The 27,726-nt window shown below is 35.1% G+C and overlaps 3 protein-coding genes across 5 annotated transcripts; 2 read left to right on the top strand and 1 right to left on the bottom strand.

Annotated features, from left to right (window-relative positions):
• Nucleotides 1–516: 516 nt before the first annotated feature.
• On the top strand, nucleotides 517–5,054 carry LOC107945295 (bifunctional purine biosynthesis protein PurH). The gene is made up of 11 exons (XM_016879250.2): nucleotides 517–882; nucleotides 1,010–1,085; nucleotides 1,373–1,469; nucleotides 1,844–1,946; nucleotides 2,048–2,181; nucleotides 2,564–2,741; nucleotides 3,005–3,159; nucleotides 3,444–3,653; nucleotides 3,801–4,148; nucleotides 4,338–4,464; nucleotides 4,654–5,054. Exons 1-11 carry the CDS (start codon nucleotides 642–644, stop codon nucleotides 4,803–4,805), a joined length of 1,821 nt encoding a protein of 606 aa, XP_016734739.2. The 5' UTR covers nucleotides 517–641; the 3' UTR covers nucleotides 4,806–5,054.
• Nucleotides 5,055–6,908: 1,854 nt separating this feature from the next.
• LOC107945297 (urease accessory protein D) lies at nucleotides 6,909–9,083 on the top strand. Of its 3 annotated transcripts, none has more exons than XM_016879254.2 (8): nucleotides 6,909–7,075; nucleotides 7,163–7,228; nucleotides 7,318–7,392; nucleotides 7,493–7,537; nucleotides 7,795–7,950; nucleotides 8,115–8,197; nucleotides 8,278–8,446; nucleotides 8,852–9,083. In XM_016879254.2, exons 1-8 carry the CDS (start codon nucleotides 6,971–6,973, stop codon nucleotides 8,963–8,965), a joined length of 813 nt encoding a protein of 270 aa, XP_016734743.1. In that variant the 5' UTR covers nucleotides 6,909–6,970; the 3' UTR covers nucleotides 8,966–9,083. The 3 variants fall into 3 exon arrangements, with proteins under 3 accessions (XP_016734743.1, XP_016734742.1, XP_016734744.1); XM_016879253.2 differs by having other exon boundaries at nucleotides 7,717–7,950; XM_016879255.2 differs by having other exon boundaries at nucleotides 6,933–7,075; nucleotides 7,163–7,238; nucleotides 7,717–7,950.
• Nucleotides 9,084–9,227: 144 nt separating this feature from the next.
• LOC107945296 (UDP-N-acetylglucosamine diphosphorylase 2) lies at nucleotides 9,228–15,421 on the bottom strand. The gene is made up of 15 exons (XM_016879252.2): nucleotides 14,837–15,421; nucleotides 14,502–14,556; nucleotides 14,247–14,398; nucleotides 13,582–13,621; nucleotides 12,962–13,054; nucleotides 12,777–12,880; nucleotides 12,621–12,695; nucleotides 12,090–12,129; nucleotides 11,893–11,975; nucleotides 11,735–11,812; nucleotides 11,167–11,310; nucleotides 10,564–10,631; nucleotides 9,962–10,076; nucleotides 9,654–9,810; nucleotides 9,228–9,564 (listed from the first exon to the last, which is right to left on the bottom strand). Exons 1-15 carry the CDS (start codon nucleotides 15,044–15,046, stop codon nucleotides 9,467–9,469), a joined length of 1,512 nt encoding a protein of 503 aa, XP_016734741.1. The 5' UTR covers nucleotides 15,047–15,421; the 3' UTR covers nucleotides 9,228–9,466.
• Between the last annotated feature and the right edge of the window lie 12,305 nt (nucleotides 15,422–27,726).

The following is a 27,726-nucleotide window of genomic DNA, read 5'->3' as shown; positions in this document are numbered from 1 at the left end:
AAATCCATAAAATAAAGAGATATGATTAATCTCGTCGGTCGATGTAAATGTATCTTAACCGTCGGTTTTGGAGAGCTCAACTATAAATATAGAGCCTCCCCTCATTTGTACTCATTCCATTCATTGTTTCATTATTCTTTGTAAATAAGAGAATATTGGGAGCATTTACTCAAACACTTTGTGTGCGCTCTTTCTGTTGTTCTTTGTAGCTTCTTTTGGCATAAATCGCTTCCGCTCTTTAACTTGGTGCCTTGGAGGAGTTCTTAAGGAATCATCACTTGAATAAAGGCTGACTTAAGCGAGTTTGGACGAACGGATCGCCTAAGGCTGCACGGATTTCAAGATGAAAGATTTAGCCCGTGACACTAGTAGTTGAGTGATTATTTTTATAATTTATTTATTTTTAATAAAATAAAAAAATTAAATTTGAGTGAATAAAACAAAAATACATTAATAAATATATAAATAAATTATTTAAACCGAAAGAGTTTTCGGTAATATATTTTACCCTAACCGTGCAAGTGGTAAAGTAACAAGTTGTGAAATACAGGCGAGATATCATACAGAGAGTTAAAAATATTAGCAGTTTCTCAGGCACTATCAGTATCAAGTCCTAAGCAGAGAGACAAAGGAACAAAGATATGTTGGGGACAGCTGCGTCTTCTGCCCCCACCATACCTACAACTGCCCAGACCGCCAACAGCATACGCCGCGCCTTTCAAACTACTACTTTCGACTCTCTCTCTTCTTCTCATCACCCTATTCTCTGCGCTCGCTTTCATTTCCTCTCGCTACGCTTCTTCTCGAATGTTTCCACCAAGGCCATGTCTCACTCTCAAACCCTCCATGCTTCTAATTACCACCCTCAATCCTCTGCTCCTGGTATTCTTCTTTCCTCCCTGTTTTCTCCCTACTCTCCCATTTTGTTGACCATTTTCACCCCTTTCTCTTTTTTCCTGGAAAAACAAACCAAAAAGATTCCTTTGATGGCTTTTCTGTTCTCTGTCAGGCAATAAGCAAGCACTAATATCTTTGTCAGACAAGAAGGAACTGACCTTGCTTGGCAATGGCCTTCAAGAATTGGGGTAAGTAAATGACACCCTTTTTTCTTTGGATATTTTCATAATTCTTTTTCCGTCTTTTACTCTGGACCTTTGTTGTTTATTCTTTGTTTTTCTTTAGAAACAAAAATAAAATAAAATAACTTTGATCATCGAGTATTGAAGAGTAAGGAAATGAGGAATAATAAGTGAACAAACTGACATAAATATGGTATCATATATGTATTCAATCCTGTGAATTTTTTTTCCTTTGGAGTTGGTAGGGTCTTGGAAGCCTATTTGGTTTGAACTTGCTTCTTTGGTAACTATAGGTACACAATTGTTTCAACTGGAGGAACTGCATCTGCCTTGGAAAATGCTGGTGTCTCCGTGACCAAAGTGGAGCAGCTTACTTGTTTCCCCGAAATGGTAACCTTCTTATTCTGTTCTGTCCTATCCTGCTTAAATCTTTTCTTTTTAATTAATATACCGTGGCCTTTTTAAGGCATTTAGGACTGTTTAAGGGGATAAAACCAATCAGCTAGAGTGATAATGACATCCCTACTGATAATTTATGAAGCTTTTTTGCAACTTGAGCTTGACCACGTATAATTTTTAATAGGAAAATGAGATGCATAAGACTTGACATTGAAGTCAAAGCCTTCTTATTATCTTCTCTATCAATGATTGGTCACCATGCTTTAGTAAGCATATGATGCTAACACTATTATATCTTCTCTTAAATGTTAATTTCAGCTTTAAAGTTCTTTGAGTTTGGAGATTGACTGAAGTGTCTTTTATAGCTTGATGGTCGTGTGAAAACACTACATCCCAACATACATGGTGGTATTCTTGCTAGAAGAGACCAAAAGCATCATATGGAAGCTCTGAATGAGCATGGTATTGGTGAGTTCTTACTTCTTTATGCCGTAGGGCCTTTTTTTCCAAGTATTTTATCAGACTTTCCATTTCTTTTTTGTCTTTTAGCTAAAATTGTTTCTGTTCAGGTACATTTGATGTGGTGGTTGTGAACTTGTACCCCTTTTATGATAAAGTTACTTCTACGGGAGGAATTGCCTTTGATGATGGCATCGAGAATATTGACATTGGTGGCCCTGCAATGATTAGAGCTGCTGCAAAGGTACTTGTTAATGAGTTAAGTGGTGAAATCCTGTTTGACTGGTGTATTAACTGGCATAGGTTGTGTATTATCTGGAATCATCTTTGTGTAGCTTCATGTTTCAATAGATAGTCTTATGTGTGAGCATGTTTACAAAAAAAAGCCAAATAGGTAATTGAACCACATTGGTAATGAAGGGCATTTCAACTTGTTGATTTTGGGGGCTACAAAATTAGGTTTGGTTATAGTCTTAGAGTCAGTATTAACTTCCTGCTCATCTGATCCATAAGTGCAGTGCTAGAGGTGGAGGAATTAATCATTCCTTAACATAAACATCAAGTTGAATGGGCCATTCTTTGTTTTAATCATTTTCTATTGCAAAATGACACATTTGTTTAAACAGAATCACAAGGATGTCTTGGTTGTTGTTGACTCACAAGACTATCCTGCACTCCTTGAATTCCTTAAAGGCAGTCAGGATGATCAACAGTTCCGGAGAAATCTTGCTTGGAAAGCTTTTGAGCATGTTGCTTCTTATGATTCTGCAGTTTCAGAGTGGCTCTGGAAACAGACTGGGGGAGGTATGCTCTTATGTGTTAGCTAAATCTGATCATTGTAGTTGAAATGGTCTCTAGTCATTTGATGATGTTTGGAAGAAAAGAAAGATACCTCCCATCCCATAAGCTGAGGCCTTGCCTAACAAAATATACTATTACATAAAAGGAAAGTTCTTTTCTTTTCTTCTTTTAACAAATCAATGAACTAACTCTTTAAATATGATTATCAAGTGCTACCTATAATTGTTACAAATTTAGATTGACAAAATTCTTCTATCTATTGGAAGATAAATTCCCTCCCAAGTTGACAGTGCCATTATCCCTCAAAAGTTCACTTCGTTATGGTGAAAATCCTCATCAGAAGGCTGCATTTTATGTTGACAAGAGTCTGTCTGAGGTCAATGCTGGTGGTATTGCTACTGCTATTCAACACCATGGAAAGGTGATTAATTTAGTTCATCGTTATGGGATATGAGGCTTTGTCAGTCACTTCATCCTTCTTTTCCAATTAATTTCTATCATGCAAATGGAGATAGAATTTTTACTGTTACCAATTTCGAAGAGTGTCTAGTTTTTGTTGCTGTTCCTTTTTACTATGGTAGTTGAGGAGATAAAATCCTTAACAAATTGGAAAACTATTGGAAAACTATGATTCTATTTCTTGTCTAATTTAGTTTTCAGCCATGTTATTCCATGGCATATCCTTAGTTATATATCTTGGTGCAGGAAATGTCATATAATAACTATTTAGATGCCGATGCTGCTTGGAATTGTGTCTCCGAGTTTAGGAACCCTACATGTGTTATTGTAAAGCACACAAATCCATGTGGCGTAGCTTCTGGTGATGACATCCTTGAGGCTTACAGGCTTGCTGTGAAAGCCGATCCAGTGAGTGCATTTGGAGGAATTGTAGCCTTCAACATAGAAGTAGATGATGTAAGTTAATTAGCTTCTTGCTATCCTTATATGCAACTGTGTTGGCTTTGTATCGCACATTGAATATCATCTTATCTGTATGTGACCTTCAACATCAGAATAAGAGTATCCTTTTAGAGGTTTGGGTTGCTCACTTTTGGCTTTTAGGCTCTTGCTAAGGAAATCCGAGAGTTCAGAAGCCCAACGGATGGTGAAACTCGGATGTTTTATGAGATTGTTGTGGCTCCCAAGTATACAGAGAAGGGACTTGAGATCCTCTGTGGAAAATCAAAAACATTGAGGATCCTTGAAGCAAAGAAGAATGAGAAAGGGAAGCTCTCCTTACGACAGGTTGGTGGTGGGTGGTTAGCCCAGGATTCAGATGACTTGACCCCCCAAGATATCCAGTTCAATGTGGTATCTGAGAAGAAGCCACAAGATAATGAGCTTCGTGATGCAGAATTTGCATGGCTGTGTGTCAAGCATGTCAAAAGCAATGCTATTGTAATAGCAAAGGTTTGAACTTTAATTTTGTTAGGAAATTCAGTACTGATTAAAATGGTCCTTAGTAATCTTGTTGGCCTGGAGATCCTTATGATAAATATGTACACTTCGTCTTCCAAAAAAAATGTTTGGATAAAACAGCCATGAAAAGAAAAGCTTAGTATGATGAGATTTGATGACCCTTTGACATTTACTCATCAGGACAACCGTATGTTGGGTATGGGAAGCGGGCAGCCAAACCGTCTGGAGAGCTTGAGAATAGCTTTGAGGAAAGCAGGAGATGAGGTCAAGGGAGCTGCTTTGGCTAGTGATGCATTCTTTCCATTTGGTAGTTACTACCTTGAAAATTTTTGTGCTCCTTATTGTTTTTAAGATCCAATTTCATAGGCACACAGACATGCAAATAAATACTGAAAACGTCTCAAGTAATGGACCTGTATGCAGGCATTCAATGTAGTAATGATTCTTTTGTCCATATGACCTGTTAGCTAACAAAGATGTGTTTTTCTATTAATAGCTTGGAAAGATGCAGTGGAAGAAGCTTGTGAAAGTGGTATTGGAGTGATTGCAGAGCCTGGTGGGAGCATTAGAGATGGGGATGCTGTGGACTGTTGTAACAAGTACGGAGTTTCATTGCTTTTCACAAAAGTGAGACACTTTAGGCATTGATGCAATTTCATTTTTGCCCCCATGGGTTCAACTTGTGCTCTAAGAGGAAGAGTAGTTGCGGGAGGATGCAAGCAAATGCTGCCGCAATGTCGTGCAATTTGTATGGCTGTAATCTTCACAAATAAGAAACGTTTGTGTTTGTATTTAAATTTTAGAAGATGAACCCTGCAGTTTTGCAGTGTACATTTATTGCTCTTCTGAGCTTGCCAAAATAATAGAAATAAGAGATCTAATATAGATTGTCCTCAATGGATCCCTGGCGTGAGAAAAAACCAACACGGCCAACTGCATATTCTTGGTCCTACTTCCGTTCATCAAATCAAATGATTCTTTCAGTCGAAGAGAAATCACTATAGGTGTACTTTAATTCGGTTTTCCACAACACAATTTCCAAATTGAACCCGCACCCACTTGTCAAGAGTGATAATATTAGTCAAAACCATCTGAAGATGAGTACCTTATGTAGACGTAGAATCTAAAGCAAAGATCTTTTGTACCGAGCACTTGACAGAGCTTTTTTGAGTTTGGGCTTTTAACTTTAAAGCCCTCCATAGAACTTGGGTTAACAGCCGGCTGCTAAAAAACACAAAGCAGCCTGCCCTCTAACAAAGCCCAATGAGTATCGTTTTAAACGGTCATTTTTTTCTCATATATTGTACATATATTGTACATATATTGTACTAATTCCTGCAAACTGTATATTGATATACATTGTTGTATGGAAAAACAGGTCTGTAGATGATGATAATTGCTTTTAGAACATGAAGCAGACATTTTGTCTATAGTGGAGATATATTTCACATTTTTTCTTTGTCTATAGTGGTAAACATGCAGCAGACATTTTCTTTTCGGGTAGCAGCAAATTTATGCTTAATGCTTACCTGCTATGGTAATTTCAACTCCCCTGTTTTAACATCAAGAGTTACCTTCATTCAGGGAGTGCTATGGTTTTTACGCCTATAAGTAATACAAGATATGTCATAAGAAGTATTTTAAGTGCTAGAATGAATTTCACCTATTATTATATATACTAGATGGATGTTTCTGACATCTAAAATTGTTTATTGTAAATCAATGACTCTTTTAAGTTTAGAATTTGATGTATGAGGATTATCTTTTCGTATCTATGTTTCTTTTGTTGTTTAAGTTGCAATATAGATCTTTCTCTCTGAGACAGATACATACTCAAGGAGAGGTGTATGTACACATGCATGTAATTACATGTTATTCTTGTTTACCACACTGTGTCTGTTCTTTACTTCCATAACCATGCTAATATATGTCTGCAGAACATGATAGCTAGGAAAATCTTGGAACTTCAGCTCAGGAGGATTGGGGTTTTTCCAGCTGAAGAAACCATTAGCTCACATCCAAAGCTTGATAGAAGCTTTAGAATATGTGAATATTGCCATTTCGTATTCTAATAATTTGCTTTCAGTTGATATATATAAATTTGTTCAACTGCTTTCAATTGATATTAATTCTTAATGTATTGGTACTCAGTATATTGCACATATCTATTCAGTATAGGTGATATACTACTAATCATGTATTTGGATAATATTATTAATTTCTAGTATTCATTGTGGTTTCGAAGCTAATTTATAATTATTCAATCCTTGTTTTTTTATTTTTTTAACACAATTACAAATAATTTATTTGATATTAGTTGTTTTCAATTTATAACGATCAATATTGTAGCTTAATAATTGAGTATTATTATAAATAAGTCATTGCAATATATGTAAAAATAATTTAAAATATAAAAATTTATTAATATATATTAATATATGTAAAAAACTTTTCCGGAAAATATTTTCAGGAAACCTGTCAAACAGCAGAAAATATTTTACACAGATTCAATCAAACACCAGAAAATATTTTCCAGTAAATCATTTTACAAAAAAGTAAAACACTTTCCAGAAATCATTTTACGGAAAACATTTTACTGCCAATCAAACAGACCCTAAAGCAAAGATCTTTTGTACCGAGCACTTGACAGAGCTGTTTTGAGTTTGGGCTTTTAACTTTAAAGCCCTCCATAGAACTTGGGTTAACAGCCGGCTGCTTAAAAACACAAAGCAGCCTGCCCTCTAACAAAGCCCAATGAGTATTTGTAATAGAGTGTTCCTTTGTTACGGGGTTGGGAAATATGGGAGTAGAAAATGGAAATGGAGAAGGGAAAGGTTGTAGTGGAGAAGGTGAGAGGAAAGTCAACAGTGATAAGAAGCTTCTCAAAGTATCCACTTAAATTCATTACCCCAAGAAAGGTTTTCTCTCTTCTTACATTACAACTGGTAACTAACAAGTCTTTTTGTTTATTCCTCTTCAACTGAAATGATTGATTGATTCCCCAGGTGGGTTCTTCCATTACCGATGCTGTCTGGATTTACAGCCTCACCTATGGCGGTGGCATTGTCTCCGTATTCTCTCGTAACTCAGACATCAGTCTTTCTATCATTTCTTTGTGTTTTCGGGGGGTTGTGAATTTGTGAATCGTTGTCTTTGTCAGGGGGATTCTATTTCAGTTGAATTTACAATTGGAGATGGCTGCACTGCTGTTCTTACTACCCAATCCTCTACAAAGGTCTGATCTTTATCTGATGAGATCACATATTGTTGCACTACAAATTGGGTTTTTACCGCATTGGTTTCTTAACATGGTTCCACTTGTGTTGTGGTATTAGGTCTACAAATCTTTGGGATCCAAGTGTTCTGAACAAGTCTTGGAGGTAACTATCGTTCCTTAGTTATGACCCACATGCTAATGCAGACTGATGCATAACCACTAATTTACGCTAACATCTTATCTTGGGTGAGACCTTTTATAAAAAAAAGGTTCTACATTTTGACTGTGCTTAGATGAATGGTTGCGATGGAAATGGCTAAGTTTTGCTTTGCTATGCAGTAGGCAAGAATTGGTAGTGGTGCTCTATTCGTAGTCATTCCGGATCCAGTAACATGTTTTTCCACTGCAAGATATTCTCAGAAACAGGTCTTCAGAGTGGTGTCCGACTCAAGTTTGGTCATTGTAGATTGGTTTACAAGCGGTCGTCATGAGAGTGGGGAGAAATGGGATTTTGAACTTTATCGGAGCAGCAACTGCATATTTGCCGAAGGCAATCAACCTGTCTTTCTTGACACTGTAATACTCTCATTATTACCCCTAGTTGTAAATAATGCTAATCTGTTTATGATCATGATGCATTAAAGAAATGGTGGCCTCTGATGTTCTTGTAATGTGTTAATCTCTCCTTTTTTCTTTTATTTGCTTCCTCCTTTTCGCATTGTTCTTTTATGAAATCATAGGTCTTGCTAGAACAATCTAGCCCGGTGGATATAGCAGAACGCATGCACGAGTACCAAGTCATCGCAATGGTCTTAATCTATGGGTAAATACTTAAGTTTTCCATTATTTTACTATTGTACATGTATTGAATTCATTTATGCTGAATAAGGAACTTATTTGTAGCCCAAAGTTGAAGCATGTTCAAGACCAAGTTCAAGAAAATGTGAAGAGGTTAATGTCTCAGCAATTACAGATTCCTTCCACTAGGTTGGGGTGCTGTGCTAAAACAAATTCAGATAATTGTTTGGTCAGGCCAGCTTTTATTGCTTCCTGCAGTGCCTTTGGTCCTAAGGTATTTTCATCAGATGTAACTGATACAAAATCAGCTCTGTTATTGTATTGAATTCATGTTTGCTTGGTTTATAATCTCTGATCTTCATTTCCCTCATCTTTCTTTCTATCTATCAAATATTAATACTGGTCATCTTTCCCCGGTCACTGGTCTGTTCTGACTGCATCTTCATATTCAAGTGGTTGAAAAAAGATTTCTTCAATCTCGTCTTAATATATGTTAGATTGTTTAACCTGTGGCTTCAAACGATCGTAATTGTGCATAAACAAATTTGATGGTAGGAATAGTGTTGCGATATAAGCAGATAAAGATCGGTTTGGTTTTGATGTTGATGTTGGTGTTGGTGTAGTTCCATGAGATGTTTATCACTCAAAATGTTAAATCTTGTGAATAAATGTTTTGCAGGGAATGGGTGTTGTTGTTCGGGTAGCTTCTACAACAACTGAGGCAGTCTATAGGTTCCTGCACCATCAATTGGCTGGGATGGAGCCCCTTCTCGGTGTATCACCCTATTCTTGAATGCCCACTGTCATTTTCTTTTTTGTTATTTGAATTCAATAGCTTAGCTTGTGGTCTTTAGTTCCGGATTTGATCTTTGAGAATTCCCACCCTTGAAAAGAAGTTATTGGTTTTTTCATTCACTTTTTTTTTCTTTCTAAGTTGCTGAAATTAGTTAATAATTGCTCATACAAGCAGCATCATGCTCATGGAAAATGTCATTTTCTTAATAACTAATTCAAGCTTAAATAATATAAGTACGGCAATCCCACTCACGAATGAATTAATGCACCATAAACATCAAATTCCATATGACTCGACAATGATATATGAATACAACAATATAACAGTCACAAGGGTGAACATTATTGCAAAAATCCTTAAATCCAACATTTTGCATTTTTCACCCACTCTCCATCCACTCCATCGAATTACATCCATGCCGTACAATGGATCTTACATCATCAACCCAAACACACTGCACAAATCAAAAAGAATGTGTGGCTACGTCACAAAGTTGAACTAAAATGCAATTTCACAGGGTGCATGAAATGTTCTTCCACGGCATATGGACTCCAAGTTTTCTCCAGTGTACGAACAAAGCGGTGATACCTCCACACCTGGGTTCATATAAGACGTCAAAGCATATGATAGACCAGGATCCCAAAAACAACAAACAATATTAACGCTATTCGATCATGAAAATTACCAGTTGCATATAATGGCACTGAATGTGTTAAGAAGCCACCAGCAGCTACTACCCATCGTGTGTGTAGCCGCAGAACAAGCAACCTTGCACTGTCTGGAGTGTCATAATTTGAACCGTTAGCATTTTTCACTGGTGCAAACTCTTCCTCTCGTAATACCTGCATATTTTATAACACAAGGAATTACATGAGAGAATTAATCCCTTGTTACATGTCCAATATACAGAGAAAAAAAGAGAATCAGAAGGGGGGGGGGAGAGGAACAAATAGTAATCAGTTGGAGCAAAAAATAGAAGGGAGAAGTGATCACCTCAAACAAAGCAGTTGAAGGAGCATATGGAAATGCATCAAAGACGAACTGCTCTAGTTTCAAACCCATTGTATACCCATGGATAGAAGGAACCTTTTTCTCCGCCAGATGGTAACTGCAGCCAAGATATGTATAAATAATATTAACATCCTTTAAAACGGTTTAGTAGGAAGTTATGAACAAGCGATGGCCCATCCAATTTATAGAGGTACGAAGAAATATAAGATTTATTTCAGATACTATACTCTTGAAGGAAGAAAGATAGCTCAGTTAAATTGTACTACTTTATGCATCCATTTCTCAAGGATGTCGAGGAAAATCTCTAGGATCAAAAGAATTGTCAGCTTGAAAAGAAACTGCGGAAGAAACAGACAACCCTCATTGGTCATGTTTGTTTCCAGTTCAAAGTGAGTGTGTGCATGTGCAGGCACCTGAGAGAGGGGGAGGGGGAGAATGCATCAATCATGCAATACATGGATTTTGCATCTGAGAAATAGATTATGATAACGTCGGTAACAGCACTAATTGACATAACATTGATCAAGTACAAGGCATAACAGATCAAAAGATGCATCTCAAAGGGAAGGAATAGCATCACTAACATGCCGTCTTTCTCAAGGCCATCTGCCACTTGGCTTAGGAAATCCAAAGTAAACATGTGTAAGCACACCTGAAAAGCATAAAGCATTGGCATAAGATATATAAGTGCATGTATTTATCTTCACTGGTTACTGCAAACATATTCTAGGTACTAAAGTGTCACACTTATTTGATAACATGACAAATCCAAAATAATAAAATGCCATAAAAAAAAAACATAATTGATTTTAGAATTTGAATATTCTCGAGCATTTACCAGGTTAGCAATCATTGTCAATTTTTTATAAAATCTACATCTAAACTGTAAACAAAATCATTCAAGTCTATGACCCAGGATATGCACAGCCAAGTTACATGAATTTACAAAAAGCAAACAGTTTCCATAACCTTCAAAATTCTTTGTTTCTTGAAATAGTTTCAACAATGTTACGCACTCTTATACGTACCAACTTCAACTCTCACCTAAGCCTACAACCTAACATTGATACATTTTCACATATAAAAGCCTCCAAGAAGCCTGAAGACGCAGCATATTGAGTCCAGAAAGCACTATATTTTGTAAGAAGCAAGCAATATTTAATCAGAATAGATGAAAAAAACCATACATTACTCCAGCAAAAACGAAGGCGTCCAGTTTGCTGGTTAACTGCAGAAGCCAGTGATGAATCTAATTCACTGTATTCAACCACAGTAAGTGGCCCGCCTTTACCACGCCTTACAAAAACACCAACCTTTTCCTGGGGATAGGCCTGTAACCAAATTATAGAAGAGATTAAGATATTATAAAAAACTTGAAAAGCTTAAAGTCTATAATATTATCAAGGTCCACAAGTTGACACAAAAAAATATCAAGCATTAACATGCCATCATGTAATAGGCATTCTTCAAGTACAGATAAACGAGGTGCAGTAAAATTCAAGGAAGAATTAGCTTGTTAGCACCTTGCATGACATGAGGAGTGACTGAAATATAGCAGCAGGGTAAATGTAACACATGCTACAAAAGAATAAACAAATGGAAGACATACCATTCCAAAATATGTTAAAAAAAAAAAAAAACAAAGCAGAGAGATAAATGGGATTTTCAACATCAATAGCATGCTCATGATTAACTAGCAAGAAAGCATATTCAACCAGAAATCAGATATACTTGAAAACTGAGAACACTAACTACCTTTTTCACAACTTTAGCAGCAGCAGCTACACCTTTATCAATGAAATATCCCAAGAAAGTTGGATCAGCTACACGAACCTGCAGTCAAGACTCACTGGCTCTCTAAAAAAGGAACATCATGGAAATTTTAACCAAAAAATAAAGACAAAAAGACTCACCAATGCATTATCAACACCATAGCAATCCACGTATTTAATCCCTCTCGCAGCCATATCCTCTAACAATCTTGAAGATTTCAGAGCTGAAAAAGAAATTTGGAATCCAATTAAATATTCATACAATGGAAGAAATCAGGTAACTTCACGGGTTAGTTGAACAGCAAACACAACGTATTTCCGCTCTAGTTCTAAAATACCTGTATATACTCCTCCATTCCCATCTGGAGACTTTGCTACCTGGCTTAAAAAAAGTAACTCATATAACCACCAAAGTTGAAAAAGTTTTCTACTTGGAGCAAGAAGCAAATTGTGAAATAAAATAATATCAAATCAGCCAAAAGAAAAACCATTAAGTATTAATACTAAAGGGATACTTCTAGGAGAATAGTGTAGCCGGAATACTGCTGTTAAATCACACATGACACAACAGAATAGACGTAACTCTTTTCCTCCTAAAACTTACAGACAGGTAATTTTACTTGGCCTTTCAACAATCAGCATTCATTTGCAAGATTCTCAACCCAAAATTGAAGTTGTGATGTTATGATAGTAGTCATTAACATCTGATGCAAATCACCATATAGCAAGTAGAACTGTTTAAGAACTGTTTAAGGACAAATATAACTATATGTACAGAGGAGCTTGTTAATTACAACTTGAACATTATTTTATTCAACCGAAGGAAATGTCACTCTAAATTCAAGGCTTATTCAGGAAAGAAACCACACCTTGAATGGAGTCTCCATGACATATCTACCATCCTTTGAAATGCAAGGTTGGGTGCCTTGCTGGAAAAAGGTAACCTGAAATACAACCAGACTGAAGTCAGCAAAATTAACTAAAGATAGACCATAACGAAATCAGAGAATCTGAAACCATCTTACTTGATCAGCTTCAAGACCAAAGTATTTATGACTCTCAAAGAATTTACGTGTTGCATCATCAGTAAATGGGCTAGTCATTACATACCAGTGTATAGTCACTGAGCCTGCAACTCATAAATATCAAATTAACAGGATAGCATACAAGCAAAACGGAATCATGCAGAGAAGATGGAGAATATGTTTACCCTCATTTTTAGCTTGTGCGGCTAATCTTTGAACACACAAAATCCGCTCAGCTTGCAGTTGAAAAAGTGACTTCCCAGAAGGAAGTCCAATGTCTAAAATCAAAATACAAAAAAAAAAAAAAAAACACTTATATATATGTAAAAATAAAATTTAAGCAATAACCATGAAACAACTAAAGCTATTCGAATAATCATTAATTATCTAACAGATTCATAGCTTCTTGAACTAACAAGAAAATTTGTTTATTTCTTCCTCAATTGCTTTGTAATTATGAAAAATACTTCCTTCAAAATATTTCTGATTATTCCATACATTGCCAGGACATTATAGTGTTAACCATTAGACTTAAATCTTTTCAAGAACCCTATCATCCTCTATTTTATATAACTTTGTGGAATGTCTCAGAATTAAACAACGATTTCAGATCCAGAGGGTTTGGCCACATAGAAAAGTGAGATAGGAAAGCATTAAACACGGTTAACTGCTTAAGTTCCATACAGGACATTCCCTGAACATGTCCTGATCAACACCAAAAATTAGTGAAAAGCATCATCAAAAGAAACTTGAAGGCAGCATAAGATTTTCAAAACCATGTCAGCAATGAGTAAAAATTACTCACTGAAACATCCCTTGGGATCTGAACTTCCAAGCCGAGTCCCCTGCAGCACATTTCAATCACAAGGAGATAAAACACAAGATCAAAAACAAGGGAAATAATACAGGGTTACTTGACAGGGTATCTTATTTATTTATTTGGAAAATTTGGGTAATTTATAAAGCAGATTTAGATCCCTTTTTCAGCAATGAAAGAGTATAGAATTTAGTAAAGCATCTTTTTAACTAAACAATTATTATTTGCAGGAAAATATTGAAGCATCCACTTTCTAAGTTAACCTAACTTTATCACTAATTATCATTACTGGACATCCAATAAAGCAACATCAAACCAACCTTTAGTAAACAGCAATTATCCACTTTAAGAGTTTATGGGCCCAGCTTTTTACATTAATAAATGTGCATATTGGTTATCAGAAAAAAAGAATGTCTAATAAGTAATGAGGGAACCATTCAAAAGTAACATCATTCCAAAATTATGGAAAGAGATAACTCCTCGGCCAAGAACTGGTGATAACAGCATCATTAAATCTTTCTAGGTGAGGCATAAAATATATTAGATCAAGAAGAAGCAAAATGAAGACTCATCATTAACTATTGTATGTAATAAATCTCTGAATCTAGATTATAAAAAGATTAATAAAAAAAAATGGAGATAGATGATGATACCTGGCCACCGGATAGAAGCAAAACAGCCAATTTGCCTTCCGATATAGCCTTCAATCCCATCTTCCACCACCTTTCCCTTTCCTCCATCGTTCTCTCCTCTACAGAGGACACGCAACTCTCGGGAACTGGCTCTATTGCTGCCACCGGCAGTCCTAAAAGCCCCACCAAGAAACAGAATCATATTAAAAAAATAACCCAAACAGAGTGTACTAAAAACGAGAGCAATCGAAGAATTTATATTACATATAGGCGCACCTTGAGATCGAAGAGAGCAGCGAATGATCCGATCTATTCTCGAAAGATCCAAACTCTGAAGTATGGAAACCGAAGTTGAATTATTAATTAAGAACTAAAATTGACTCACGAAGCTGAATTTGCTTGGAATTGAAGAACTATAACCAAAAGTTACAGGATTTAGAAGCGAAATTGAATGCTTGGAGTGGAAGAAAGGCATAATAGTTAAAACTTGAAAGGAAGGAACAAAAGTAGTATCTTTTCAAGAGACCAAAAATGAAAAAAAAGGATGTTTTAGAATGTTTGAAAGCAAATATCGAATTGTGATGATGATAAAAGATCTAGAAAGAAATGACCTGGATATCCTTGACGAGGTGGAGGCGTTCATCAGGAGAAAGCTCGTCCCAAAGGGCGAAAACGTGTTCCTGGCCGTAGTCCTTGAGCCTCTCGACTAATGATTGCGGCGGTGAAGACGTCGGTGGAGGGAGAGGTGATCCATCAGCACCGCCAACAGCAGCACCAGCAGCATTGCTGTCTGCGCCAACCACCATCGTTGGTTCCCTCATTCTTAATTTGTCTCTATGGGAACCAGACAAAGGTTAATTGTTTTTGTTATGGTAGATTAGATCTCTGGTTTTTTGGTATTTGGTTGGGTTGGGTTGGGTTTGAAGTATGGCTCAAGCGACTAGGGAATTTGGTTTATGTAAATGGGTATACAGAGAGGGGCAAAGGAACAGTGGAAATGAAGACAAGAATATCTCTGACTGGGTAACCAACTTCTACAGGGTGGACACCTGTGAAACGCTAATGCCTTCAATGCCTCTTTTTCCAACCCCACTTACCGTAACTCGGTGAACCGCGAATTTACTCTTTTTCCTTTTTTCTTCAACTTGAACCGTGAAATTACACTATCGTCAAATAACCATAACATCACTTAATTCAAGCACATGTTTATGTTTTGATGTTTATATACTCGTTACACATAGTCCGAGTAGGGGACCATTCCACCAAATATTACACCTTACCAAAATACTACTTTGTTAGCCTGTACACTTCACTTGATAAAATCATTATCACTTGTCATTTACATAATTTGTAACCATATCATATCAAGTTGCATTCTCAACCTAATAAAAGGACCTACTTTATGTGGCCATAGTGATAGTTTGCCAACAGGGAGAAGGCACATAGCCTATGAATATTTTTCTTGAATACCTATTCGAAGGTCAATGGATCCACTTACCAATCTCTCTTCCTCTCCTAGTAACACTAAACTCCTTCACCTCTTTGAACATCTCTTGTAGCTCTTAACCTATCAAGTAAACTACCTCTCCAACCTCCTTTAACCTTCTATCATCAATAATTGATGCAACAAGCGTGGACGACATGACCATTCCAACTCTAATACCCCGCCAAAAAAGAAGAAGACTAGAGGTAGAATCCACAACATCAAACTCAAACAAACAATGACTAACCTTAATCACCCTACCAACAACTGCAACCTTAACCTCATACAAGCCACCACTTCGACCCATATAAACCTTATAACCCATACTATCTTTATTACGCAATGTGCCCAAACTACTTGACACCCAAGTATTACACCACTTATCCAAATAGAAGCCATATCCACCTCCCCTAAGCCCATCCTTACTTAACCCTTAAGGAACAAAACTCTCAAAGCCCTAACATTAATTCTCGACAATTCACAAAAAAGTAAGAGAAAATAAAAGTTCTTGAAGAGAAACTTTTGACTCAGTAGAAAATCTAACAATAAAAACAAGAAATAAATCAATTAAACGAGAAAATTATCAAAGAATTACGAGTAAATAAAAATTAAATAGAAGACAACATGAGGAAACTACTGAGTCATTTCCCCATTGATAAAGAAACCTATCTTCTCATCCACAATACCACCACAGATGGTGGATCCTCAGCAACAAGCTAATTTCTTTGAAGACAAAATCTAAGTCTTAAGGAAAGAAATGTAATCCTTTTATAAGTCAAAGTCGATAGATGATGGAATGGGACTGCAATAACAAACCCTTAGCCTTAGGAATAGCAACAGAGTACATTTCTCTAACCTTTAACTTGTCTAAAGAGACATATTGTAACACCCTCTACCCGACCTGTTCGTCAAGTCCAAGTATTGGATGCCACAATAACCTGAATGACTTAACAAGATTTCTTTTCTAAATTAAATTACATACTTAATCAATTTATATTAACTAGTGATAAAACTTTAAAGCTTCACTTTCATATACAAATTACAAATTTACTGGACCAAAGAAAAAAAACGTAAAATGATAACTAAAACCCTGGGGCGGAGCCTCTACAAGTGCCCTTTTGTACACATGCAAGTTTTCAAAATTTGCCTTGCTTCTAGAGAAGTTTGGCTTGGTCCCTAGCAATTTCTAAATCTTTAAATAACCTGCATTTAAGCAGAAAACTTATAAGTTCAGGGGAAACTTAGTGAGATCCACATATAGAATTAAGAGGTATGTAAGGCGTCCAGCTCAAAATTTAACTCATTAATATTCACAATTAATATCTCTGACGGGCGACGCTTGGTGACTACCAAATGGTTTCGACGTTTGCGGTCTTTCCCACATTCTAATGTCCCTTCTGCATTGTATTATTCAGGCTCACTAATAGCCCTAAATACTCTACCGATCTATTTTCTTTGGAGACTTTTTAGAACATGCAGTTTCGACCTATAGGAGCATAACAAGATCTCTATCATTCCCCATGGCTATATCTGACCTCTGCTTTCCATTATTCTTTGACTGACTTTGTTGGCCATCTGGCCTTAGGCATACGTTTTTCCTTAAAAACCCTAATCAACCTAATAAACCCCTTGATTGACTTTTATCAACTTTCAATATATTACTGTGCCTTACTGCAAACTAATTCATGCCTACTTAAATGTGTGGAATCCACAACTTTCTTGATGGACTAGTATTTCCATATACCATATTTACTTTCTTACATAAGGAGTTTCCTTTTTCCTTTTCACTAATTTGGGGTTGAGACACACCTTTAGCACCCTTCTTTATTCCGGAGGTTTATGTTCCTTAGACGCACCAACTTATTTCTTCTTGTGACTTATCATACCCTTCAAACTGTGGACTTTATATTCACCACTAACATCTTTCATGAATCGCAGATCTTTAGATTATAATCGCTATGTCTAACTTTTTGGAGGATTTTTTGTGTTTACTATCCTGATGGATCATCCCGTGTTTACTGTCCTAGCGGATTATCTTGTGTTTACTATCACGATAGATTATCCTGTGTTTATTATCCCAGCAGACTATCAAAGGATGCCATAGAGTCTTTTAGCTAGGGTTTTAGTCATGTTTACCATGATGCCATAGTACCTTTCAGCCATGGTCTTATTATAACACCCAAAATTTACGAGTCCTACGTTGGGCAAGTAGCTCAAAAGAATCTGAGTGGTACAGTCTTATCTGTCCAATTGACGCATTTGGCGTATAATTATAGCTTATAGTTAACAATAGAGTAAAAGGTAAGGAATATTCTTTAAAGGATGTGGATGTGTGAAAATGAAAGAAATGGTAAGAGTATTAAGGGCTCTTTGGGTAATGAAGATAAAACCAAAGGTAAGGTACGCCAAGTTTGCCTAGTTACTATACAAGTTACACTCTAACGAGATGGTCACAAATGAATGATGTGGTAAATTAAAGGCACGAAAAGATTATGGACTCTTGTATAAGCTTCCTTACAGCTGTTAACCCTCTAGAGGGTAGTTTTGAAGGTTAATGACACATGTTAAGTTCCACTATGGAAACATGAGTTTTCTATGGATATATCTTGATATGAGCTTTAGAAAAAAAAAGAGTGGGAGAGTTATCTTCTTCCTTCTAATTGGAAACACTATTTTTGTCTTGCTTTGGAGTTGATTTGAGATCTTTCCTACTAAGCTGAAATTAAGGATTTGAGTTCATACAGATGATTGCTTCATGTTTAGAGGTAAGTAGTATGGATTTGCATGTGAACTTTTTGATTAAGTTTGTTTACAAGTGTAAATAGTAAATGAAGAAGTAAGACTTTGTATAAAAGATAACGGGGTTTCTAATAATAATAAAAGTTAAATAAATGAGTCTTAATGGTATCCATATGTCTTATAAGAGTGATTATTGAGTTCCTATGCTAGATGTTTGGGATTTAGAGATGAAGCTGTCGTTCGTGGATGTCAGGTAAGTCTTTAAGCCGACTCTTGCATGCATAGGATTATTCAAGATACTTTTGTAGAAAGTAGTCACACTACGATTCTGAAGTTACAAAAGTATGATAGAAAGATGATGTTGTAGTATGGTCAATAAACGAGTCTTGCATGTGTAGTTTGTATAGTGTCTGATGAGTTGAGCATGTGATGGATGAAGGTTGCATGAACGATTCTGAAATGTATGAGATGAATCAAAAGGAAATATGTTTAGTCTTAAATGGGGTCAATGCATGAAGGTTTGTCAAGTGAGTTTGAGTCTGTTCACTATGGTGGAGTCGTCTAAAAGAGTCAGTCGGGACTTTAAACACGATCCTCTAAAAGGAAAAGTCCATGGCACCATATCATGTAAGACCATAGCTGATAGGATATGGCTTCATATGGAAATATCAAATCATATAAGACCATAACTGATGAGTTATGACATCATATGTAAAGAACTAAATGAAGTTTATTACCTAATGGAGTTCTCTGCGTGACCTAAGATGATGAGAGGCAAACCCCATGTAATGTGAGTTTAGGCGAATCCCTATTGTGAACACACAGGAAAAATGGAAACTTTTGTGACAATCTATGAAATTGAAGCTTTTGTGGCGATCTATGGAAAGGAATGCCTTCGTGGCGCATTCTAAAGGAAAAATCCTAGAGGCTATTATCTGAAGAAAACACTTTTGTGGAGTGCTTGAAGGAGAAGAATGGTAAATATTGTGAACTCTGAAGAAAAAGTGCGTATGTCGAACACTGAGAGAAATGGTTTTGTAAGAAATGTTGTGGCGCATCCTACATAGTCTTAAGATATGTACAGAGAAATTGAAATGCGCTAGGGAATGAGGCGATTTCATAGTATGAACCAAGTAGACTAAAAGAACAACTTAACCAATAGTGTTTTTATAGGTATGGATTCCAGAATGAGAATAATTAAGGAATCATGAATAGGCTGAGTAGAGAACGTTAGTAATGTGTTGGAGATGCTAAGGGTTAGACATGGTCACAAAGTAAGGTATGACGTCTATGGCATGAAGAAAAAAGGTACTTGCCGAAGTCAAGTTAAAGAATGAAGAACAATGAAATTCCCAGAATGCATTGTATTGAGACAACATAGGTAAAAAGGGATTTTTAACTCACTAAGTTCTCTTGAACTTACCTATGTGTATTATGTTACAGATAGGCTGATTGGGTATGCCAGGAGAGACAATGCCAAGGCTATGCTAGAGGTGGTGGGGCAAACTATTATGCATATAGAACATGTTGGCAACAAAATTGTAGTTAGTATTATCACTAAAGAATAAAACAAACAAAACATTGTAATTAAGATATGATATTTGCTTGTAAGTTCTCGCTATTTCTAGTCTCGTACGATGGTTGAAATTTTGTATGTTATGTTTTTGAGTAATTCTGTAATTAAATGTGTAACACCTAATATCTGAATCTGGTGAATCGGATCGAGTCAAGAGCATTACAAGTTTAGTATCAAAGCCTGATTTAGTCGATTTTGGGACTATGAAGACAAAAAAAATCATGTACGCATAATGCGCCGAGCCTGGTAGAATCTCTCAAGTATGTGTAGGAAGTTTTGTAAGGTAAATAATGTAATGAAATGACAAGTAAGATAATAACAAAGGTAAAGGAATGATTGCATTAATAAAAAAGAAAAACATTACATGGTTCAAGGTTTGGCGAGATAAAAAATGAAAAGAAATGAAGTACAAGATAAAAAAAGAATTTTAATCCTCCATTGCACCAGACGGACCGATGGGCTTAGTAGGGATCCCTCTAGTGAGAGAAACGTCTTCTGCAACTTGATCCCCAAACACTGAACCCTTCCAATTGTCTTCAACAGGTGTGGTTGGAATAATTAAACTTTCTGATTGCCTCCAACCCCTCTAAAAAGCTTCCCACTCTTCGCCTTCTATGTGGTAAATAGTGAAGCTAAGTGAGTCAGTGAAAATGTCCTTGAGGTAGTCAAAGTCTACCTTTCTAAGATTAAAAGGACCTACATCCACTTAGGCGTGCATAATTAAGTTGAACTTCCACTCTGGCAGGGCCTCAACAATGTTCTTATGGGTGTCTTCTTGGTACTTCTTAAAGGCCACGACATGAGAACAACATTTGTTCTCCAACTCTGCCATGTGATTCTCTCCCAAAGCTTTGAGTTTCTCTTTCCAAGCAAGTTTTTCACCCTTCAGTAGATTGACCTAATGTACGAAATCAAAAATTAAGCTTTACAATTTAGTTGTTTTCATAAACTAAGCTTAATTTCTATCAATTTCACACCTAATTTTTTCGAGAAATCAATAATGATAACTTTTAAAAACTTTATCAGTTTTACAAATTGGTACATGGTCTAGTTAAATTAACCTCTCATGACTTTAAATCTATAAATAAATTACAAGAAAAGAACTTGATTATCTATCATACCTAATTTATTGCTGAATGGAAAAGTTGAAAGCTTGGTTTTTCTTCTTCAATGGCTACGATTGGCTTTGGAAATATGATGAAAAATGTCATGTTCCACTAATTGTTACTATATATATACCTAGATTAAATGTTAATTAACATAATTAATTATGTTTTTATCTTAATTAATATTAGTTTACTTAATTAATTAACATACATCATTATCGTCCACCATCTCTTATTTATAAAAGGGTTTAATTACCATTTTAAACCTTTGTCTAATTACAATTTAAGTCCCTAATCTTTTAATGAACTTGGTTTTTAAAAGCGAGGTCCTAAAACTGTAATTTTCAGTACCACTAAATACCGGGTCGTTACATCATAGTTGTCATTGCATCTTCCTTCATGAAAAAACATATTACTAACACACGGTAATAAAATCATTTGTCCAAGACAAATGATCCGTGATTATGTTTTTTTCCATCAACCATGCAATGTCAATGAGAGGATATCATTTATCCTTTATTAGGCTATGAATTCCTTTGTTGTAAGTAAAGTTATGTAATACATGTTAGAGTATGCCCAAAGATCAATCATGAGATGGTTGTAATAACATACTTGATTTATCATGTTTATTAATATAAGGCTTTACCATTATTATTTCAGTTTCTTTTCTATGTGTATAAATAAACTGTTTTCTAATAATGTCTTAAGAATAATATGATTATTCTTAAAAGATCCTTAGTCAAGTATTATTGTTGGATAGGACAACAATAATGCATTAAGACTAACATGTAGTTGATTGATGATAAAGAGTTATCATTGATATGGAATATCAGAATCGATGCATGAATATGTGTGTTAGAGAACAACATATTGGACTGACCCATTATGAGTATGTTTCTTGGATTATTATGTAATTGTCACGACATTACTCATAGTGATTAATATGTATATGATCCTCAGACTTGAGATCATCATAATCCCAACATCGTGAGTAGTATATTTTGATACAGTCAAACGTACACCGTAACTGGTTGTTCTATAAAGGCTGGTGTTGGATATACCACAATCGATGTAGAGGGATATGGTTGGTCGATATAGAATAAGTCCCTCCTACATAATGGGAGTAATATCTTAGGCCACTTGATTAAGTGAGACTAGAAATGCATGGCCATGCTCAAATAAGTTGATATGAGATGTCATACTTATTTGTATATCGTAGTCTGCTTAAAATATCAAGGAACATGGAATGGACTATACAAGTGTGACTATTCCATGACTTGTGTCCAATCCAGAGATAAAGGACTTAAGGATTATTGCATAAAAGGTTAATCATAAAAGGTTATGTCGAATCATGATCTCTTGTGACTTAGGTAGCAATGATGCATTGCTAGATGCCACTCATTGTTTGTAACATTGGAATCGTTCTAGTATTACTGCTAACGTTACAAGAACCTACAGGGTCACACCCTATAGTTAAAATGAACGGAATAAACCATAGTTGGTATTGTTTTTAGGTGTCACTTGAATTAAATTAATTATAGAATTAATTTAATTCGATTTCCAACACATTATGTACAAGATTGTTGTACACATAATGAGGTTAGCATATGAATTCAAATAAATATATGGTTTACCGAAATTATATTATAATTAATGTAATTATAATTTTCGGTTTAAAATATTATTATATTTATTTTAATTCATAAATAAAAAAACCTTAAAAAATAAATAATAAGGATATAAGTATCCCGTTTTTCTTTGTTTTGGTCTAGTAGCCGTCAAAGAAAATTCAATCTCAAAACTGTGTTGGGGATTTCTTCCGTTCGTAGTCAACTGGGTGGATCACGTAGAGATCGGAGTCTCGATAGATTGCGGCTTAGTTCGATTGTAGATCAGACTACACGTTGTTGAGAAGTTGCTGTCTACTCAGAACAGCATTAGGTAATTTCGTAACCCTTTTTCACCCCGATTCGTTCCTCACACATGGATCTGTGGTTAGGGTCGCCGATTATTAAATTTTTTCCACTGCGCCGTAGGGGTGCCGGCGATCCAACAATACATAAGTCGTATACTCAACATACCAACCTTCGACTCTATTACCAATTGAACTCATCCTTTTAGTATATCAAAGTATACGAGTTACATACATATAGTTACTTACTTATGCAAGGTTGAGGTAAGTTATACCACAAGCCTCACAAGTGAATAAATCCATAAACGGATCTAGGATAAATTCAACTTGGGTCATGTCTGATGAATTATCAGTGCAAGCAATCACACCTATGTCTCTATCCTTTTAGGAGTCATTTGCTTCGATACCCAAGATAAGATATCTCCTTAATTAGACTTGACAAACGACATTATAGTCTCTTAAATCAATTTTCTCAATTTTGATTCTTCAGACTTTATAGACCTTTTAGATTATCTACTAATATAAGTTATCTTCTCACATAATGATTCGACCATATGATGCTACATGATATTAGTTAAACGTTAGGTAATCAATGAGCCAATGTTTGCTTACACATTTTTCTTTTCATGCAAAAACCATTAAGGAGAAGTATATAAAAGATAATAATTTAAACAATATAATTTTATTTACCTATCTGTTTGAAAAGTTACAAACGTAAATGACGAAATAACTACATTAAAGGCACTAGATCCCAACAAGATTACACGCCAATGGAAATGCTTTCCTCTATAGACACAGTTTCTTCACTAGTTCCAACCTTGTCAGTAGGAAATCCCTTGCTTGCAATCCACATATTGATGATGGCCACTAGACCCCTTGCCAAAATGTATTCTTTTTTTTCTTACCATTCTTTTCTAGCTCTTATACTCTTAATTGCAAAAGGGCCAATGATCATAAGTAACCAAAATATCCTTAAGCTTAGCCTTAGCCCCTTTAAGAATCTTGTAATATTATCCTTCATTGCCTTGTAGGGCCATGCCTCTATACATGACTTCAACCTTTTACTACTAATAAGCCCCCTTTTTATATTATTGACTTTGAACCTATTGGGGTTCCTCTCCTCTAAAAATTACTTTCAAACATCTTGTATCATGATGGAGCCTTCTAACTTGACAGGAAAGCCTTAGGGAAAATGCTTTAATTGTTGTCGAGCCACTTCAATATCCAACGGTAGACACAATTGACTCCACATGTTAGAATGAAACACCCACTTCTCTAAAAAAATGAAAACTTCTCTACAAATTTACGTTATACAAAAATGTACTTCTCTTTAAACAAGTGCATATTACTCTTTGTATTATCCAATAGAAGGTTCTCTCATTGACGTGCTATAAAAGACAAAAACCACTTTTGGTACTTCTCATTAGTGAGGGGTGAAAAGTAAATATTTTGGAAGGCACCCAGCAAAGGCTCCCCCATGCTTTTTAAAATTGATAAAATACACCATTAAGGTCCACTAATGTAACACCTTATACCCGACCCAATCGTTAGGTCCGAGCTATAATGTGTCACATTTGTTGTCGAAACAACTACAATTAGAACAAATACAATTCTAGTCATTTAACTAATTCGAACGTTATAAGAAATCATTATGATAAGTAAACATTTTTTAGTCTTATACAAGCTTATGAAAGCTTTAATACTAAGCTGATGTCGAATCAAGACTAAATTAAAAATTTTCAAAAATATAGCAAGTGGGAATCGCGATATCCAAGGCTTGGTATCACAATTTCAAAGACGTAACTAAACTTTGAAAATGTATTAGGTGGGTATCACGATATCTAGGGATTGGTTCTGTGATTTTGAAGACAATAACCAGACTTCCTAACATAATGACTAAATTGCAAAGTTTTCAAAATAACTAGGGTTGGTATCGCAATATCAGGGGTGTGGTATTATGGTATCGGAAATAGACTACTAGGTCTTTGTTTTTGGAAAAAATGCACACTTCAAAACCTTAATATTCCATACCAATTTCAAGTCACCTATCAATACCAAATTAAGATTCAATATGATGACAAAGTAACATAAACCATTCATTTACAACTTACATATTTATACCAATTTCACCAAACCCTAAACATTCAACCTTTCATAACATATAGCTATATACAAAAGATATAAAGACATACGATGATTATATTGCCATTACATGTATCATACTCAAATCAAACTATGGCAAATTAATCTAAGTTGCACATATATATACTAACAAGCATATAACATCTTTAAAACACCAATTTCATCAAGACTCGATCTATTAGGTACGTGCCAACTAACAACAAAAATCAAAATGAACAAACATTATTGAGTCTGAGACCATTGATTTGGATGCGAAAGTCAATGCTCGGGAGACACGAATTGAACCTGACCTGGGCATGAAAAATAAATCGCACGCTGAGGAAATCACTCAGTGGTAAATCTATGATTCAAGACAAGGTAAGTTAACTTATAAAACATGCCTACATTCAATATTTAATCTAATACCATACAATTCTATATATACACTTCCATTTTCACAAGGCAAGTATATAATAATATCATTTGCTAACTCATTAGATTTACGTATAAGTTATCACTTTCTTAACCATTCCATATACTATTTGATTTATTTCAATTGCTATAGTTACAAATACATCCATCAACTTTTCTCATCTTTAGCATACATATATATACACATACACTTCTTATCACATACCATATTTTATGCTATTACTGAGTCTATTGGCTCACTAATACTCAATCAGCCCCTAAGGCTCGCTTTCAATTCGTTTCGAACATTGTATTTTCATTACATTTCATATAATTTCCATTTAACCAATTTATGTTTTTTAAACCCTATTAACCAAACATGACTAAGTACGGATACACGGATCCGTCACCATGGGTTGCCCGACAACGATGACGCTATAACGATGTATAATACCATCTCGGATTGCCCGACATCAATGGTTTTCTCAACTCAATCAATCTGTCACTTCGGATTGTCCAACAATGATGACACAATGCATAATATCTACCACCCTAGATTGCCCAACAATGATGATTTTACTCAATACTCTGACCCCATGGAATGCCTACTATATCCGATACAGTCTGAACAACTAAAAAGGTAACCAATTTTGTTTCATTACATATAGATCAATTAACATTCCTTTATCCTCAATTCATCATCAAAACATGCTTTAATTCAATTTCATACAAATTATCTAATATCAATCAAATCAAGAAATTTATATTTTGTTCAATTTAATCCTTATCTCAATAATCAATCTCAAATATACCAAATCAGCTCAAATAGTCATTAATGACTTACCTTAACAATATGTAATGCAATATGACATGAAAATACATCAAATAAATTGGTTCTGAATCACAGAAATACAAATAAAAAATTTTAAGCTATTCATTGACGACTTTGGATTTTCCTTTCCCTCTTGATAAATCCAGGTCGACATTAGCTAATTAGTGACCGAAACTGTGAAAACCCTTTGAAGCTTTTGTTTTTCTCTTCAATGGAGGTGGACGGTTTGTAGGTCGAAGATGAAAAAAGTTTCTCTTTCATTCCACCGAATTTGGCTATATATATACATAATTAAGTTTTAATTAATCTTAGTTTAATTAAACAAAGTTTATTTTAATCAAGCTTAATGCTTAATTAACCTTACGTCCATTACCTCTTAATTTGACACGGTTTAATTGTTGTTTTAGACATTTGGTTAATTTTAATTTAATTCCTTAATTTATTTTCTAATTAAAAATCTATAACAATTAACTTTACAATTTAGTCCCTAGACCTTAATTAAACATGATTTCGGGTAAATTAACTATCCATATTTCAATTCACCTTTACAATAACTCCATAAATATATTTATTTAATATTTACGGACTCAGTTTAAGAAAATAGGGTCTCAAAATTGTATTTTCTAACACCATTGGAAATCGGGTTGTTACAACTAAAACAACCCTACCAACTACCCAAGTGAAATACCTTATGAGTCCAACACTTTTACGAAGAAATGGTGCAATAGGAGACGGAAACCAACTTCAAAGTGTATAAAGGCATAAAAAAAAATCCTAAACCCTTATCAAAGGTTTATTTCACCATCATACTCGATAGAATGTTCCAGTTGGAATCGAAAAGTTGAGCTCATAATTTTCTAATTCCAAACCTCTACACTCCAAAAGGCTCATTATCTCCTCATTAGTAGTTATACGCTTAAAATAACCATTAGTAATTACAACATTTGCAAGTCTATTCTTCCTCCCAAAAGCCTTATGAATCATCTGACAATCCTTATCCTCTTCACATTTACCCTTTCAGTGGTCGACCATTAGAATTTTTTTTTTATTTTTTAGTTGAATCAAGGTTTGATCACCCTTAGACATGAGTTAATTGAATATCCACTTGTTAGAAAATTTTTAAAAAAATTAAAAGAACAATTTCTTTTATAAAGATATTTACGTCATTCAATAATTATATATATTTAAAAATTAAATAGTTGAAACTAAAATTGTAAAATAAATTCTAAAATTGATAGTGGTCAATTTGAAAGATTTAAAATCCTCTGAGTGTAGGTTAAATTCTTGGTGCTAATTTTATGCATATTTTTGTCTTCATCCA

Source organism: Gossypium hirsutum, chromosome D12, assembly GCF_007990345.1.
Source record: "Gossypium hirsutum isolate 1008001.06 chromosome D12, Gossypium_hirsutum_v2.1, whole genome shotgun sequence".
Taxonomy (NCBI): Eukaryota; Viridiplantae; Streptophyta; class Magnoliopsida; order Malvales; family Malvaceae; genus Gossypium; species Gossypium hirsutum.
Note: the sequence above shows the minus strand (reverse complement) of the source record. Positions and strands in the feature narration are given on the sequence as shown.